The following is a 17,253-nucleotide window of genomic DNA, read 5'->3' as shown; positions in this document are numbered from 1 at the left end:
GGCGACACCCCCACTGGGACACGGGGACACCCTGAACCAGGACACAAGGACAGCCCACCAGGACATGCAGACACCTGGCACTAGGACATGGGCACCGAGGGGGGGGGGGCACTGGGACACAGGGACACCCCCACAGGGACACGGGAACACCCTGAACCGGGACACGGCAACACCCCACTCTGGGGCACGGGGACACCCTGCACGGGGGCACTGGGACACTTGGCACCAGAACATGGGCACCATGAGGAGGGCACCGGGACACGGGGACACCCCGCACGGGGCCCAGGGGCACCCGGCACTACAACACGGGGACACCCCACACCAGGACACGGGGACACCCTGCACAGCGGCACGGACACCACAAGGGTGGCACTGGGATACAGGGACCACGAGAGGGACACGGGGACACCCTGGACCAGGACACAGGGACACCCCGCACCCTCACCCTGTGCTACAGCCTGGGCAGAACGGGTATGATGAAAGAAGGTCTGTGGCTTTCATCAGGTCCTTTCCATTCTCCTCGACGAGACGAGCAGGACAAGAGCAGACACGGATAGACAGGCAGTAATTAGAAAAGGAGCAGGAGAAAGAAGCCGGAGGACAGAGAGGTGGGCTGAGAACTGGCTGGATGCAGAGCCCAGAGGGTGGTGATAAATGGGGCCCAGTCCAGCTGGAGGCCTGTGGCCAGTGAGCAAGTTTGCAGATGACACCAAGCTGGGTGGAGTGGCCGACGCTCCGGAGGGCTGTGCTRCCATCCAGAGGGACCTGGACAGGCTGGAGAGGTGGGCAGAGAGGAACCTCATGAGGTTCAACAAGGACAAGTGCAGGGTCCTGCACCTGGGGAGGAATAACCCCAGGCACCAGCACAGATTAGGGGTCGACCTGATGAAGGGCAGCTTCGCAGAGAGGGACCTGGGAGTCCTGGTGGACACCAAGTTAACCATGAGTCAGCAGTGTGCCCTCGTGGCCAAGAAGGCCAATGGGATCCTGGCTGCATCAGGAGGAGCGTTGCCAGCAGGTCAAGGGAGGGGATCCTGCCCCTCTGTTCAGCTCTGGTGAGGCCACACCTGGAGTATTAGGGGCAGTTCTGGGCTCCCCAGGACAAGAGGGATATGAATGTTCTAGAGAGGGTCCAGCACAGAGCAACAAAGATGATTAAGGGACAAGAGCATCTATTTTATGAGGAAAGACTAAGCGAGCTGGGCCTGTTTAGTCTGGAGAAGAGAAGATTGAGAGGAGATCTGATCAATAGGTACAAGTACCTAAGGGGAGAATGTAAAGAGGATGTAAACTCTTCTCGGTGGTGGCCAGTGACAGAACAAGAGGTAATRGGTACAAACTGAAACTCAGGCAGTTCCATCTCCATGTGAGGAGGAACTTCTTCACTGTGAGGGTGCCAGAGTCCTGGAACAGGCTGCGCAGGGAGGCTTTGGAGTCTCTTTCTCTGGAGATCTCCCAAACCCGCCTGGATGTGACCATGTSCCCYGTGCTTTAGGTGTCCCTGCTGGAGCAGAGGATTGGGCTAGATGATCTCTAGAGGTCCCTTTCAACCTCAACCWTTCTGTGATTCCGTGATTCTGTGAAACCAGTGTGCAACGTAGGTCCTTCGATGTAAGGGAAGATGCAATGAGAACAAGTGTCTCCTGATGGCACTGAAATGAAATGCAGAACTTTCTGGATATTTGGAAAGAGTCTTTTTACTTTTCATTCTTTCTGGGGAAGATGAAACTTTGACAACATACAAGTCTTTGAGAATCAAGCCCTTTTTTCCCCCAAACCGTGTCCCTTGGCTAAGGATCCCCACTGATCTTTGATCAGTTGGCCCAAGGCATTCAAGCTTCCACACCACTATGGAGAAATGCAGGATGTGCTCCACACTGGATTAGATGGGCCAGGTGGCAGAGGGTGACCAGAGGACATGCAGGTCTAAGAAACTCATCTTTGTCCTGGTCTGGATTATTTGCTTATGTGTCTTCAATGGTCCGACGGCTGGATATGCTTGAAAAGCTTGAGAACATGTTATATTAAGACCATCAGCATTTCACCCACCATAAATGGGAAAGGATTGGGATCTGGGAAATGCACAGCCAGTCTTGACAGGTTCATACTTGACTAGACTCTCTATATTTTTCTGCTGAAATCTGTTCTCTGTACATAGTTATCTGAAGCTATTATACAATTGTAATTTTCTTCCAGGGGCTCCACAGTCTTCTCATAGCTTTGTAGAAGAATGACGTTATTAGAAGACATGTGTATTTTGCTCGCTTCCAACTRAAAAAAGCATCAGCACATCATGGAAATAGGTAGTGAAAAGACAGCTCTGTGTTGGTGCTGCTTATTTCTATTTGTGTGTAATTTATAATGAGAGCTAGGAAGGGTAGTACATTTCTCAGGCTACTAGAAACAAAAGAACTGTATGACATCTAGCCTGAAATCTATTCCAGTTGGGAAGCAAAAATGTCTAAGTTCAGTGAAAAAAGAACAAATCATTTCCAGACTTGTCTGATTTGCAAAGCTGCTTGTTCGTTGCGTAGTCTCCAGCCCTGGTGACAGAGATTGAATTTCCCCTTCGCAGCCTCTTCCACTCCAGAGCAGCCTCTAACATCTTGAAGTGATCAGCAGCTACGAAAGGGCGCATGTCACTGGAGGCCCAGATTAAAGGGGAGAAGAAAATAATGCATTGCAGCTGCTGCAAGAAGACTAAACATCTTGGACGGTGTTAAAGTCTTCCCTGCAAGCTCAGCAGTGTTCGTTTTCCTATGTATTTTCAGTGAATTCCCCATGGATTTAATGTCACTCAAGAATAAAGAGGAGACCAAAGAAGAGGAATTTGTCCTGACGTCTTTTCGGGCTGGCTCTTGGAAATCAAAATATGAGCCTGTCATTTGGGGGTCCTCCTTCATCTGGGTAGGCTTCGCATTGCTCCTGACTTGGTGCTATTTGGGAAGAAGGCGACAGAAGCGYTGTTGTGGGAATGGAGTGGAAACTCCATGGAGTGGAGGGTCCCTCCCTTAGGGACCACATCATGTAACTGACCCTGCTAACATGTATTTCAATTAGGGAGGGGAAAACGAGGCAATTTTTACAAAACAAAAGAGGAAAGACAAACAAACAAAGAAAACACTTGTGCACCTAAAGAGGATTTTAACAGCTCTTAAAAATCCCTTAATAGGGGTCGCTTATTTACAGTAGGTTGGTTTCTACCAGCACTGGTGCAAACTGGTGTCTGGTGCTGGTGCTCAGTAAGATTTCGGTTCCTTTGGGCACAGCTTGACATGAATATGACAGCTAGTGCATGAAGACAGAGGAACCAGCAGGGACCAGAAGAAACAGTCTCACACTGAGACCATTATACAAAAGGGAAGCAGCCAGCCAGCCAGCAAGGGCTGCCCTGGGAATGTCTGACCACTTCTGTAGCCTGATTCCTACAGGTATCATGGGAAGATAGCGGAGCACCTGCATTAAATGTTTGTTCAGAATGATCTGGGTTTTCTCAGGTCGTTTCTGAGAGCAGAGCTCTGGGCAATTAATTGTTTTAGATTAGATGGCCTTATCTCCAAGGCCAGGAGAAGATGAAGCATTTCCATGTTCCAGAGCCCAAACTCAATATATGCCAGGAAGCTGCACTCAAGCAGGGAAAGTTTGGGATCTCAAAGTAACCGTGTTGTCAAACTCACAAGACCTCCAATATCATCTCTTGTTCTAACTGTCTCCAGTGGCCTTTCCTTTTAGGGCTGGGAAGCAGCCAACAGTCTCTGAAAAACACCTCACAGCCCTTCCTGGGAAGTGGAAGAGGAAAATAAACTACTGCTATCAAAGGGACTGAATTAAAGGGAGAATTTTTGTTCATCAGAGAAGAAAAGCAAAGCTGCCTGACTTGTCTGAGTGCCCAGATATGCTTCTGAACCAGCTGAACCAGTTGTGCTTGCAGCTCTCCAGGTAATAGAGTACAGCACAGACCACACTGGTGAGTACGGTCTCCAAAGAAGGGGGGGGTGTCTATAAACCTGTACAGACAACAGTGGTTTCTGAGTYTCTGTTTCACCCAACACAAAGACTGTCTTGTCTACATGACATGTCCAGGACTTACTGAAAAGGGGCCAGTGTCCCTTGAGTCTAAAYTTGCTACTGTGTTTGTATAAATATGCACAGAAATGAACACATACACACATGCAGAGTCCTGCTTGTGGGTGCAAAGACACAGATCTCTATCATCATAGGCCTCCTGCTGCTTCATCCCCACTCGGTAACATCAAGAGCTCCATGGGGCTTACCAGGTTGCTTCTAATCTGTACCTCAGCAAATATTATATGAGTTCACCCAAGTGGTGCCAGAATTTGATGTTTCAGTCTTAGTGCAATTTCATTTCACAGCATCGACAACACTTCTTCACCAGACCATTCAGAGACTTTGGAATCAATGTGCCATGTATGAAACCAGATCATTTAGCAGAAATGCAACTCATAGTAATTGGGTTATGAGATGTTATCTGCTTTTACCACTTACTATTTCTGTATTTTCATTTTCCTTTTGTTAAATCTCTTCTTTCCTTTTTTTATTCTGCTTCCTCTTATATGAGTTCTTTTTTGTTTTGTTTTGCTTTCTATTTACAGGAACTTCTGTTCTTTTAAATAGCAAGCTATTTTAGCAATGTATTTTTAGCTCAAGGTAGATACCTAGTTTGTGTTAAATATTGTATCCTAGTCACAGGATGCAGCTCTTGAGCAAATTACATGGTGAAAACTAAATGTATTTTCCTGCTACTAAAATAGTCGTTTTTTTCGTGCTTTCTTCGGGCACATTGTGCATGCTRTGTCTCTTAACTGGGCACATTCTGTCCCTTGTTTGGGTTGTTTCTTCTGATGATAATTTCTCCTGCTCTGCAGATAGCTTTGCAAAAGCAGAAGCCCTCTCCAAAGGCTGGATGCTGGCTAAAGCTTTCTTAGCTTTGAGTCCTGTACATTCTTCCATGCCCACCAAATTGCTGCTTGTATTTCACATGTGTATCGGTGCAGACACTCCCATCTGCCTCCATATGGAAACTGGGTTGTTTGGAGATCCAGACTGCCATTTCTTCTGGCTCTCTTCGTGYCAGAAGTCATGACACAATTTGAAAGCACTTTGCAGGCTGGTGAACTCTTACCACTTCTGCTCAGCCTGGTTTTCCCCAGCAGGCTTCTCGGTTCTGAGAAAATGATTCTGGTTATTGTCATGACTTGAACTAAGGATTCTCAAAACCACTTGTTTGACTTATAGGCTCAAACATGCTTTCAACGCTTCCTCAGCTTCTCCTGCTTTTGATTTCTCATGTCAAACTGATATCTTCCAGTTCATGACAGGATATTTCTTAAATGTTTTGTTCTTTCTCTTTTGATTATTGCCYCTTAAACAAATGCAGCACCCAAGAGTCTGTAATTGAAAAAGAAATAAATGACTGTGCCTTTCTCAGTCCCTTCACACTTCATACAGGTGCTAAGGAAAAGAAAAAACTCTTCTCTGCTCCACTACTTTGATATGAATGGAGCTTCTGTAGCCATGTGGCCACTGGCACCCTCTTGTTTAGGTGTGCTATTATAAATAGTAATAATAAATAGTAATATATAAATAGTAATAAATAATTATAAAGTTAGAGAGGAGCTCATATTTATGAAGTYAAAGAGAGGAACTCATATTACAAAGTACAAATGATTGAAAATGCAACAGGCTGGACTTGTTTCCTCTGGGCATGCTGGCTTGGTACGGAGAGTTCCTTGTATTTGTTACAGTGCTCACAGGATGGTGATGACTGTACAGATATAACTTGTTCTTAGCAGAATATCTATAATCTGATTTTGCCTACTAGATTTTGGCAGCTAAGTGCACGCCAAATCCCAGAGAACTATTTCTGCATCTTGTCCAGTGATACAGCAATGAAGGCAGAACTCGGTTGTTGATTTTTTCCACTTGGTGTTGGAAATGAAAACGCTCTAGTTACACAGAGGTGACATCTGGTTATTTATAAATGCAGGCAAGTGCACCRTTCCTTTGGAGCATGGGAAAATCATCTGTTCTCATACAGAAAGCCACGCTAACAGCCTGACACCTAGTGCTGGTGGACAGAGGTGCAGCTGTGAAGCTTCCAGCATCCTCAGCCTTCGCTTTTCCAGAAGTTGCAAGCTGCCTCTGCATGGATTCAGGAGTGACTGTGGATAATGCAGCCCCTTTGGCACCCCAGGGGAGAGAAGAGCTTTTCAGCTGGCRTAAGTCAGGGGAGCTCTGACTTCCCTGGAGCTGTGCTGATCACCTAAGCATCTGGAATTTGGGAATGGGACTGCACAACCTGCCTGTTGATGCCTGCAGGGTAGCAGGGCTCTGGAAGGGCCTGTCAGCCCTTTGTATAGGTTTATACAGGTATGTTATAGGTATGTTGCATTTTGTCTTTAAAGTGCCATCCTTCCCTTCTTTGGGAGCACTCAGGTTAACAGGGATACTTTAACTCCTTGTATCCATCACTGTAGTTTATCTTGGCTCTCTTTGCCCTGGATAGGAGCATCTTGCTCCTATCCTCCGTCTCCTATGCCCCAGCCAGCCACGAGCTGGACCCCCTCATGAGCCACAGCTGCTTCGCTTCTTCAAGAAGGTATTAGAAGTCATCGGGGGTGCCAGGCAACCCAGTTTCCCCATTTTTAAACGATTTTCCCTTTGCTGTTGATAGGTGAAGGGCTTATGCTGAGAGGAAAGCACTTTAATTAGGCGCCTCTGCCCAGCCTGTACCGCACACTGCCGCAGGGCGATCTCTAGGGCCCTCAAGCACAGAGGTATCTCCAAGGCCAACAGGAACCCCTCAAGCTCGGAGCGAGGCTCCACCTTTTCCCCCGGGAATAGGCAGGTCCMAGGCAAGGCCCGCCCGCCATTTCCCTGCCGGCCCCCTGGGCGTCGTCATGGCGGCGCCGCGCGGGCTGGCGGGAGCGCCAAGATGGCCGCGCCCGTGTGAGGGGAGCCGCTGCCATCGCCGCCGCCGCCGGAGCCGCCTCGGCCCTGCCAGGGCCGCTGCCGGCGCGGGGGCCGCGCGCCTCGTCCCCGCTGCGGAGATAATGTTGATATCGGGCCCCCATGTCGGGCAAGCGTGAGGAGAGGGCGAGGATGATTGCGGCGGGCGACCTGCAGGAGTTCGCGCCTTGCGGCCGCCAGCACTGCGAGCGCCACCCGCACGCCCTGAGCCTGCAGCTGCGGCGCCTGCAGCCCGCCTCCGAGCTCGGCGCCTCCGACGGCGCCGCCGGCCTCGTGGGCTCCCTGCAGGAGGTCACCATCCACGAGAAGCGCAGGGTACCCGGCCATACACCCCCCTCTGTATTTATATATAAATATAATATATATATATGGGGACCGCTAAAGGGCACCGGGATATATATATATACACACATGTGTGTATATATATATATGGGGACTGCAGATGGGCACTGGGGACACAGGCAGGGAACGAGCCCCCTGGTCTGCCTCATCCATCACCTTCCCCTTCTTCTGCTTTTCTCTTGCTTCCAAAAATMTCCATTTGGTCAGTTTATTTTAAAAATAATCCCTTATAAACASCCACTGAGAAATTATCAGCAATCAGAATCCCATTTCTTATTATTTTTTTCCCATTGTTTTCTTAAAACTGTTGTTTTTTTTCCCAGGAAAGTTGGCAGTTGAGGAAAGGTATCAGCACTGTTGGGGAGGAAGTGGACTATGATGAAGAGCTGTATGTGGCCGGCAATATGGTCATCTGGAGCAAAGGAAGTAAAAACCAAGCTTCTACTGTTTATAAGGCTTTCACTGTTGACAGCCCGGTCCTGCAGGTACGAAAATGTGGGGAGGCAGCAGCTGAATGGATGCACGTTAGCTAGGGAATACTCTCTGTTTTCAATAGGAGCTTCAGGGTGGGTTATTTTATGAAATACAGAAGATGTAGTTCATCAGATTGTTCTTCATGGATTGTGTTGTGTTTGGCTTTAGGCCTTGTGGTGCGACTTCACTATACCCCAGGAAAAATCTGAAAAATCTGAAGGTAAGTGTTACACTTGCTTCACCTGAGCGAATACTTTGAGTATTTGCTTGGCCTGAGAAGTTTAGCCATCAAGAACTGCTACGTTAAAACAAGTTTATATTTTGCATATATGAGATATGTAAGGAAACAAAGATATGTAACTGTGTCTTTCTGCAGTTTCAGGTAGCAATGAAATAGTAGAGAAATGCATCTGCATATTGCAGAACTCGTGTATAAATGTGCATAGCGTAGAGGGAAAGGATTACATTGCTGCTTTACCTTTTCAGGTACGTATTTTATTTTATTTTATTTTATTTTATTTTATTTTATTTTATTTTATTTTATTTTATTTTATTTTATTTTATTTTATTTTATTTTATTTTATTTCATTTTATTTTATTTCCCCAAGTAGAGTCTCGTTTTCTAGTTGGGGTGGGGAGGCATATATGAACTCTGTTCTTGGTGACTGCATGTGACAAAGCTGATTAAAGCGTGACTTTGGGTGTTAGAATATTTCATTCTAGTCCTGCCTATAGCCTGAAGGAAAAGAATGAAAACTCTGTGGTGTTACATAGAATGTTTTGTTATATTGATGTCTGTTACTTTGAGGGTTCTCTAATGATGGGTTACAAAGCAAGCTTTTTGATTAAATAGCGGATTAGAAGCTTGCCCAAAGGATGGACCTATGAGAATTGGCACATCAAGAATATTCACCTGATTCATTCTGCTGGCTAAGTTATGGATGGCAACAGGCTGTGAGATGGAGATYATATTGCCTTAAGCTGCTGCAGTCATTTCTGTGCAAGTTCACAGACAAGTCTGTGATAAGTTATTTTCAGTTTACATTACACGCCTGTCAAAAAAGGCCTAAACATCTCATTTTGCTATAGGTAGATATTCAAGCATGCAATATACYAAACCCTTAATTTTTTAAAATAATRAATATGTTTTTAATTTTTATAGGTGGCAAATGTCTGGCCAACAAAATATGGCTTGTTATTTGAGCGCAGCAGTTCTTCACATGAAATGCCTCCAAGTCCACCCAGGTATGCAGCGAGGAGCTTTTGACTGTTGCATTGTACACTGCTAATCTAATGTATGAGTGCAAGAGCTGAAGAGGAGTAATGAAAAGCTGTGTGATTCTCAGGGCCAAATTAACTTAGAAATTGGATGAAGCAACATGAACATGCAAGATAGGGCTGTATGCTAACAGTCATAACTCTCTGTCTGATATTATGTTGTCTAAAGAACTAGCTGGGAGTGATGATCCTGGGAACAGTGCTTGGGAGGCAGGAAGGGTATTACTAACCCAGTCTCTTTAAGGTTTGTGCTGGGATTTAGTTACAGACTGTGAATTTAATGGTGAACTGGGAGATTCGTTGAAGGGCTGTTGTGGAGAAATGTTTTTTTCTCAGCTGAAAATGCTTTGGATAGATGAAATCCCTTCCTGATATTGGCTGTCCCTGCTGCTCCATCTTCGCCACTTGAGGGTTATAGGCCCTGAGCTACATGGCAGGACGTATAGCTGAGAGGCAGAATAAAGAGTTGGTTGGTATGCTGATGAGCAGCTTGAATATCTGCTCCCTCTCTTGAGCTTTATGTCCATTCTAGGCACTGGGATTCTCCAGTCTGGGGGAGACTGGAGGGGTTAGAAAGCCGAGGTTAGAAATAGAAATCTTCAAAATGTTCAAGAAGCCATCACCTGAAAGATCTTTGCTCAGGCTAACTGAAGTAGATGTCCTGTTTAAATTCTGGGACCAGTTTAAAAGTTATCTTGGATGACCAGTTCAGTGTGGGTATGGTGTGTTCTCCATGTCCTGTCAGTTGAGATAGTGAAGTGTTCTGGTCCCRTTAACAACCACGGGGTCTGATCCCCTGGGCATGACTCACCATGTGCCAACCAGCTGATCCAGATTATATTGTTGGTGGGTAGCAGTTGGTTACCTGTCTGCACTGGAGCCCTTAGTGGTTTAGTAAAGAGAAAAGTTGAACCTTTCCAGGCTTTCTTGCCCTCTGGTGCCTTGCAAAAGTTGTCAGACTGAGTATAGTTAACCACCTTCCATGAATCACAGAACAGTTGAGGTTGAGGGTAGAAGGAATCTCTAGAGATCACCTAGTCCAACCCACCCTGCTCCAGCARGGACACCCAGAGCACRGGGCWCTTGGTCGCATCCAGGTGGGTTTGGAAGATCTTCAAAGAAGGAGATTCCACAACCTCTCTGGGCAGCCTGTTCCACTGCTCTGTCACCCTCACAGTGAAGAAGTTCCTCCTTACGTGCAGATGGAACTTCCTTTGTTTCAGCTAGTACCCATTACCCCTTGTCCTGTCACTGACCACCACCAAGAAGCGTTTTCCCCCTTCCTCCCTACATTCTCCTCTCAGATATTTATACATATCRATCAGATCCCCTCTCAGTCTTCTCATCTCCAAGCTAAACAGGCCCAGCTCACTTGGTCTTTCCTCGTAAGACAAAACCACCCTTTTGCTCCTGCCACCTTCAGTGGTTGGTTTGATTGCTACCCTGTGTTAGATGAAAAATTATCTCGGGGGTGTCTGCTGGACTGGAACCCTTGAGGGAGCTGTGTAACCCAAGCTCTTTAGTTAAGTTGGGGTTAAAAGAGCTTTCTCCTCATCCTGCTGCTGTACCATCTTTTTCCAGGCCTCAGAGAGTCCTCATAACTTGGCCGGTTCTAGCTCTGCTCACGTGGGCCAACCAAAGTCTCRTGTGTGGCCAGCAGGTGGGATCATTCTCAAGTGTTGTGAGGAGACACAAACCAAGACTAAGTCATCCTGATACTACTGTTGACTTAGTGAATCCAGCAAGTTTCCATTAGTGAGATTTATGTCACTGTGTTACATTTCACGTTCTGACTTTGTTTAAGGTCTGAGGAACTGCTTTGGAATTGCAGGAGTTGTACCAGCTACAAGAGAGAACTGTGCTTTGTAAAATTTATTTTTGAACATACTTTCTTTTTTTTTAATTCCAGAGAACCTTTGCCTACTATGTTCAGCATGCTACATCCATTAGATGAGGTAACACCTCTTGTCTGCAAGTCTGGAGGTAGGTTTAAGTCTTTAGATGCATCCCTTGGAATCCTTCAGTATGGCATCAAATACTTGATATATTAGACAAGCATTTTCTGTATTATGAAACTTGCAAATAATCACTCTTTCACAAATTCAGAAATGGGTTATTTTAGCCGCTTCATCTRCTAGTAGGATGCTCTTTCTTTTAAGATATTCAAGAAATCCAAATAAGAGCAAGTTTATCTCTATGGTGCTGTTGCTCCAGCATGTTACCGGGYACAGAGTTAAGAACTCTAGAAAACAGGTTGTTCCCTTCATGTCTTTGTGGTGAATATATGGTAGTGCTGCCGAGTCGGTTTTCAAGCTATTCTAAAAGCTCTGAAATCCAACACTTGTTGTTTGTATATTTGACTGGTCGGTGATTCAGATTTGTGGTTAGCTGACCCAAGGGATTTTGGCCAGCTCTCTGCACAAGCACCTTTGTGAAATGTTTTGCTTCAGACAATGGGAAAGGAGGTTTCACATGCTTTGCGTTCAAACTGAGGTTCTTGTCTTCAACCTAGCTGCAGTCCCAGTAAACATAAGACAAAATTTATGCAATCAAATATAGATATTATATCCATATGTGTTTAGTTAACATATGTATATCTGTGTTTAGATGTTTGTGGGATGAGTATTAAGAAATATGTTTCTCGTGAAGTAATCAGTATCTAATTAATGATTTTTGCTGAGTTGCACTCTTCCTTTGGTAGATTGCTAAACTGAGGCATTAGAGAGCTTGGTGATTTGCCCATACCATTCAGCAGGCAGCATGTACAATAGTACTGGAACAGGCTGTCTGCTGAGTTTTTGTTTGAGAATTTTATATGTGGATAGTCCCATGAAGCTTCTGTTGAAGAAATTATTTTAAAAAGTGAACGCAGCACATCAGTTTTTGCCTTCTGGTATCCAAATGCTTAACACTTGATCTTAATGTGTGAAGCTCAGTATAATTTCCAATGTCACATAATCAAGGAGAATGCTAGGAAATCCAAGGTACACAAGAAAGAGGATATGAAGAAAGCCAACCGTGTAACTGCAGGCACTGCTGCAGAAAGGATCCTTTTGCCTTGATTGAAATGAACCTGATCACTGTCTTTTTCAGGTGTGTTTGGCTCTGCCAGAGTGCAGTACGTTGCTGACTACACCATGAGGATTGTGTTCCTCAATGCTGAGCCTTCCATGATGATGACGTATGATACTGTTCAGAGTTTACACACTGTATGGGCTCTACGCAGAGTAAAACCAGAGGTACAAACTTATTGTTGCCTAAATGTCATTATTGAAACACTTCAGTGTGTTTATATGCCCTTATGCATGTGTCTCTTGAAACGCCTGGTATTTTTGATTTATTTCATGTAACAGGATGTTAAAAAAAGCATATTGTTTGTATGTTTGCCTGCACTGCAGTTRGAGGACCAAGTTTCCCAGTCAGCTATTGATACTAAACACAAGGCTSTAAGTTAAGCAGTGCTGGCAGTCACACAGGATGCTCTGCCTATCATGATGTACTTGCATGATACCAGAAGGTTTGGTTTCTGCTTAAGTGGTTTTCTTCTCTACGAAGAGCAATGACAACTTACTGCCCTGCAAACCGGAGGAGTGATTTCTGTGACTGAGGGTAGGAAAACACAGCTGGAAGGAGTAACTCCCTATATATATGTGTGTGTATAAAAGCAAATAGCTTGAATAATTCCACCTCTTYTTCCATATGCTTCATGGGTGCCATGTGCCAAGATCTATTTTTGCTCCCTGGCATGTTTGCATGGGCTCAATGAGGAGTCTTAATTTGAAGTAGCCTAAAACGTGAGCAGAGGATTAAGCACCTCTAGCAGCAGCTTGGTCTGAAGAGGTGGTATCTGCTCGTTGAAATGAGCTGTTTGAGTGTCTTCCTGGCTGTGTTGTTGCTCATATGCTGTTTGTGCACCGAGCGCTCTGTTTTCTCTCCCAGGAGCAGAACACAGTGCTGAAGTTCGCCGAGCAGATGGGCACACCGCAGCACGTGGCCACCAGCAGCTCTTTGACTGCTCATCTCAGGAGCCTCTCAAAAGGCGACTCTCCCGTGGCCTCCCCTTTCCAGAACTACTCCTCCATTCACAGCCAGAGCAGATCCGTGTCGTCGCCGAGCATGCAGTCCCGCTCTCCATCCATCTCCAACATGGCTGCTTTGAGGTGAGCCCTGAACGTACCTTGCAGGCAGAAAACACCCAAAGAACAGAAGCTGTAGATCAGGCAGCACACCTTGCGTTGCTGTGTTTTCTCTGCTCTTACCATTCTGTTTTTCCGTGTGTATCCCATGCCTCTCAGCATCCACACCTGCCTGGAGATGCTCTTGTGAGCCATGTGTGCTGCTGTCCCCGCCATGCAAAAGGGTGACTAGTGTGCAGGAGCCAGAGACACTGTTGGGTGCTCACACAGCCGGTCAGGAGGGRAACTGGGAAGTTTCTGCAGGTCATTAGAGTCCCAGGAGAGTTTTTAGTTGGTATTATTAAAACAAGTTGTATTTAGAAAGAACAGGTGAGGGTGCATTTTTAACGGAATGGACCACACAGTTAAAATGTTAGCTTTCCTCCTGTTACAATCCCAGCTATTGGATTTGCACAGAGATGCTTAGAAGTGAATTAGAGAACTGTTTTCCTATGCTAGGATATATTGCTGGAGAAAGCTAATAGTGAACTAGCTMCTGTCTCAAGTTTGGGTGGGAGGGTTGCTTTGTTTTCAAATTCTCTGCCACTGTATTAGCTCCCAAGCTTATGAGGAATTGTCTATGTTCTTTTATTGAACCACTTTTCAGGGATGTTTTATGTCTTTGTTTGCAGCCGCTCGCATTCCCCTGCGCTGGGAGTGYACTCTTTCTCAGGCGTGCAGAGGTTCAACTTTTCCAGCAGTGCCCAGTCCCCGAAGAGACACAGTGTTAACCAATCTCCAAACAGCACTTCCAACGATTCCTTCCTCATCCCAGAAACTGAACCAATTGTTCCAGAGCTGTGTATAGATCATCTGTGGACCGAAACTGTCACAAGCATGAGGTGAGGTGCTTGTGTTTTGGATTTCAGAGGTTCTGGATTTCTGCCGGGGAAAAAAATTAGATTAAATTGACAGCCTGCTCTGACATATGCTTTCTGCAATTGGTGCTTTCCCAAAATAGATGGGTGGACTTGTACTTTCAATCTTTTTGACAAGACAAATCCACCCATCTATTTTAAGAAAGCACCTATCTCTGCTTTGAAAAGGGAATTAGGCAGTGGTTATGCCTATTSTGTGACTCTGGCTCATGGCTGTCTGTGCTGGAGAGCAGCTTCATGAGATGCCTCAAGCAAAATGCATTCAAACCTGATGTTTTTGGTAATCTTTTAGTGCTTTTTTCTCCATCACTATCAACAGGAGTGAAACACATGCAAGGACTTTATCTTATTTCCGACCGAGCTAATATGTATATCTGGAGCTAAGTTCCTGTTTCCATTAGACCAACAGAAAGAGACAGGGAAACACCCTATAAATAGGGATTATTCCCCTCTTTCTTTGTGTCTGCTGGAGAAAGCTTATTCTAATTGTCAGAAAACGAAATGCAGCTTGAGGCCAGGGAAAGTCACACCTGCTTCTGTGCTAGACTGACCTTTTTTGATGTGTGTCGAACAATTACTGTAATTTTGTATTTGCTCACGTTCCTTAACTATTGTTTTATGTCAGCCTGTGAGTTGAGATGGCTGATGGTAGCAGATCAAGCAGCAAGCTCTCCTGGTGTGCTGTGCACGTAATTCCTCTTGCAGAGGGCATAGCTGCCTGCAAGGAGATACGACTGTAGGTCCTAGTAAGATGACTGTGGGTCACTTAGGATTTAACTAGAGAATCAAACCATTGAGCATGTGAAGTGCACACCAAAATGTAGGGCGWATGGAGACTGGCATGCTGGAAAACTGGTTCCTAGAGCACTGTCTGACACAGGCAGTGGCACTTTCCGACCATTTGATGCCAGAAGTTGCTAATTGAAGTTCAGTGTGGTCCAGCAGTTTGCTGGACATTGTTTTCTTCCCTTAACACTTTAATAGCGGACAAAATACTCTGCTGATCACTGTGGCTTATTTACAGAGAGAAGAATTCCCAAGCATCAAAAGTGTTTATTACCACTGACCTCTGCGGGCAGAAGTTCTTGTGCTTTTTAGTGGAATCCCAGCTCCAGCTGCGGTGAGCATTCCCGTGCTTGTCTCGGGAACAAGGGGGAACACTCTAAAAATYACTGGCTAGATTTGGGCTTTAACATGCTAATGGAATCTATAATCATAACATGAGATATCTGACTGTTGTAAGATGTATTTATAACCACATTAGCGATTAGGCAGCTTGGACTGAAATTGCAAGGCAGCATTTGCTGTGCTTTGAATGGCATTTCTGTTTATCAGTTTTACCCTCTAGAAAAGCACTAAAGATTTTAATTAGACTACGAGAGTAAAAATAAGTTGATTAGCAGGGCAAAACAAGTAAGGAAGGGAGGAAGGAATGAGGTTAAACCCCAATAAAAGTAACTGCAACATGCAGCACAACTTTAATTTTCTGTTTTATTTCTATAAAACCAGACATAAGAATATCCTTTTACATTATTTCCTCTTGTTTTCTCAAATCTCTAGCTGTGTAAAATTTCAAGAGAGCAACGATAAGTCACAGCTGATCTTTGGTTCTGTCACCAATATTCAAGCAAAGGATGCAGCTCCAGTGCAGGTATGTACAGCTGTATGGACTGTCTGTTGTGGAGTGTCTTTCTGCTTTGTCACTTTTGTCATCTAATTGTCTTGTTTTTACTTAAAMACGAGGACCTGAATAAACTGCTTGATTATTGCAGGGCATTGATACATTGCTGGTTCTGGAAGGCAGTGGAAATCTAGTGCTTTATTCAGGAGTGGTTCGGGTAAGTAGCAGAATATCCCCCCCAATTTTTCTGTCCCCAAATAAATGTTTAAAACTTTGCTTACAAGCTTGGCAGTGYGACAGGATGCTGTGTGCTTCATATCTCATGAGGTTTCATTTTAAGCTACTGTAGAATGCTTCTCACTTGAGACTTAACTTAGGAAGATGGTCATGCCTTTGTATCAAGTGTAATTTGTGTGCATGCTGGAAACATAGTTCYGAAGGGTCATTGGCACCTTGTGGTACAATTAAATAATTCCTGGAGCTTATTWTAAGGTAATAAAAGGATTTTTGTTGTGTTTTTGAAAGGAAAATTTCTAGAATAGTGAAAGTAAGGTTATCTCCTAAATTAAAAGCTTTCAAGCTTCACTGTAACAGGCCATAGAGTTTCAGATGTCAAATTTGCTTTACAAAGGATTGTTATTAAGGTGGGCACAATGAATTCCAAATAATGAATATAGTTTCTTTTCATTGTGGAGAGATGCTCTGTGCTCTTTCTATGTATACAGGAGCCTCAGGCACTGGAGTTTGTACTTCTCGTTTGGTTTTAGTTGCTCTTAGAAAATAGAGCTTTCTCAGTGAAACCCTACCTGAACTCCTAGTGATGGTAGGCCTGTAACAATAMTGACCTATATGGTACTTTTTCAGTGTGTTGTCATCTTAAGAAAGGAAGTAAGCTGGGAAATCCTTAATCTCATCTTTAGAAACTTCCAAAATTTCAGCATATAGCCATTTTTCTTAAAACAGTTCCTTTAAGAGATTAAAAGCAGAGAGTCTCTATCTGTAAGCAGGCTCTTGGAAAAAYGCATGAAGATCAACTATATCTTTTCCTTTATGTTTTACACCAAAAGGTGGGGAAGGTTTTTATTCCCGGGCTACCTGTTCCATCCCTGTCGATGTCCAACCAAATGCCTCGACCAAGCACCCCTTTGGATAGCATCAGCACTCCATCCAAGCCTTTGGGTAAACACCTGGGGCCTTTAGAAGAGGTGAGGAAAGGAAACCCTGTTTTAAAAAGGATTTAGTTTTAGGTAACAGCTTTGATGCAACTTGCCAAGGAAGTGGGAGAATATATTTTTGTGACTATAAATTTGATGCATATTCTGGTACTTTATGCAGAGAGATTTGTCTCAGTCGTAGCAGGAATGTATTAATCACTAATGTATTCCTTTTAGGAGTAAATACTGAAGCTTTCAAACACTGAGATGTATCTATTTCTTAACTGCAGGGAATCTGAAGGCAGATGTCATGACTGTCTTGTAGAGGGGTCTCTGGTCCC

At 44.7% G+C, this 17,253-nt stretch overlaps 1 protein-coding gene across 3 annotated transcripts in view; it reads left to right on the top strand.

The window, feature by feature from the left end:
- Positions 1-7,092: 7,092 nt before the first annotated feature.
- ANAPC1 (anaphase promoting complex subunit 1) overlaps positions 7,093-17,253 on the top strand; it is a 38,687-nt gene continuing 28,526 nt past the window's right edge. For all 3 annotated transcript variants that reach the window (XM_026044019.1, XM_026044017.1, XM_026044018.1), the window contains exons 1-13: positions 7,093-7,305; positions 7,656-7,817; positions 7,975-8,026; positions 8,183-8,292; positions 8,969-9,051; positions 10,994-11,067; positions 12,178-12,323; positions 13,024-13,244; positions 13,892-14,101; positions 15,162-15,257; positions 15,698-15,788; positions 15,910-15,975; positions 16,826-16,963. In XM_026044019.1, the coding sequence (XP_025899804.1) occupies positions 7,093-7,305; positions 7,656-7,817; positions 7,975-8,026; positions 8,183-8,292; positions 8,969-9,051; positions 10,994-11,067; positions 12,178-12,323; positions 13,024-13,244; positions 13,892-14,101; positions 15,162-15,257; positions 15,698-15,788; positions 15,910-15,975; positions 16,826-16,963 (1,662 nt within the window). The remainder of the gene's footprint in view (positions 7,306-7,655; positions 7,818-7,974; positions 8,027-8,182; positions 8,293-8,968; positions 9,052-10,993; positions 11,068-12,177; positions 12,324-13,023; positions 13,245-13,891; positions 14,102-15,161; positions 15,258-15,697; positions 15,789-15,909; positions 15,976-16,825; positions 16,964-17,253) is intronic.

Source organism: Nothoprocta perdicaria, unplaced genomic scaffold (assembly GCF_003342845.1).
Source record: "Nothoprocta perdicaria isolate Ctin4 unplaced genomic scaffold, notPer1 scaffold_347, whole genome shotgun sequence".
Lineage (NCBI taxonomy): Eukaryota > Metazoa > Chordata > Aves > Tinamiformes > Tinamidae > Nothoprocta > Nothoprocta perdicaria.
This window is presented reverse-complemented; position numbering and strand designations above follow the sequence as displayed.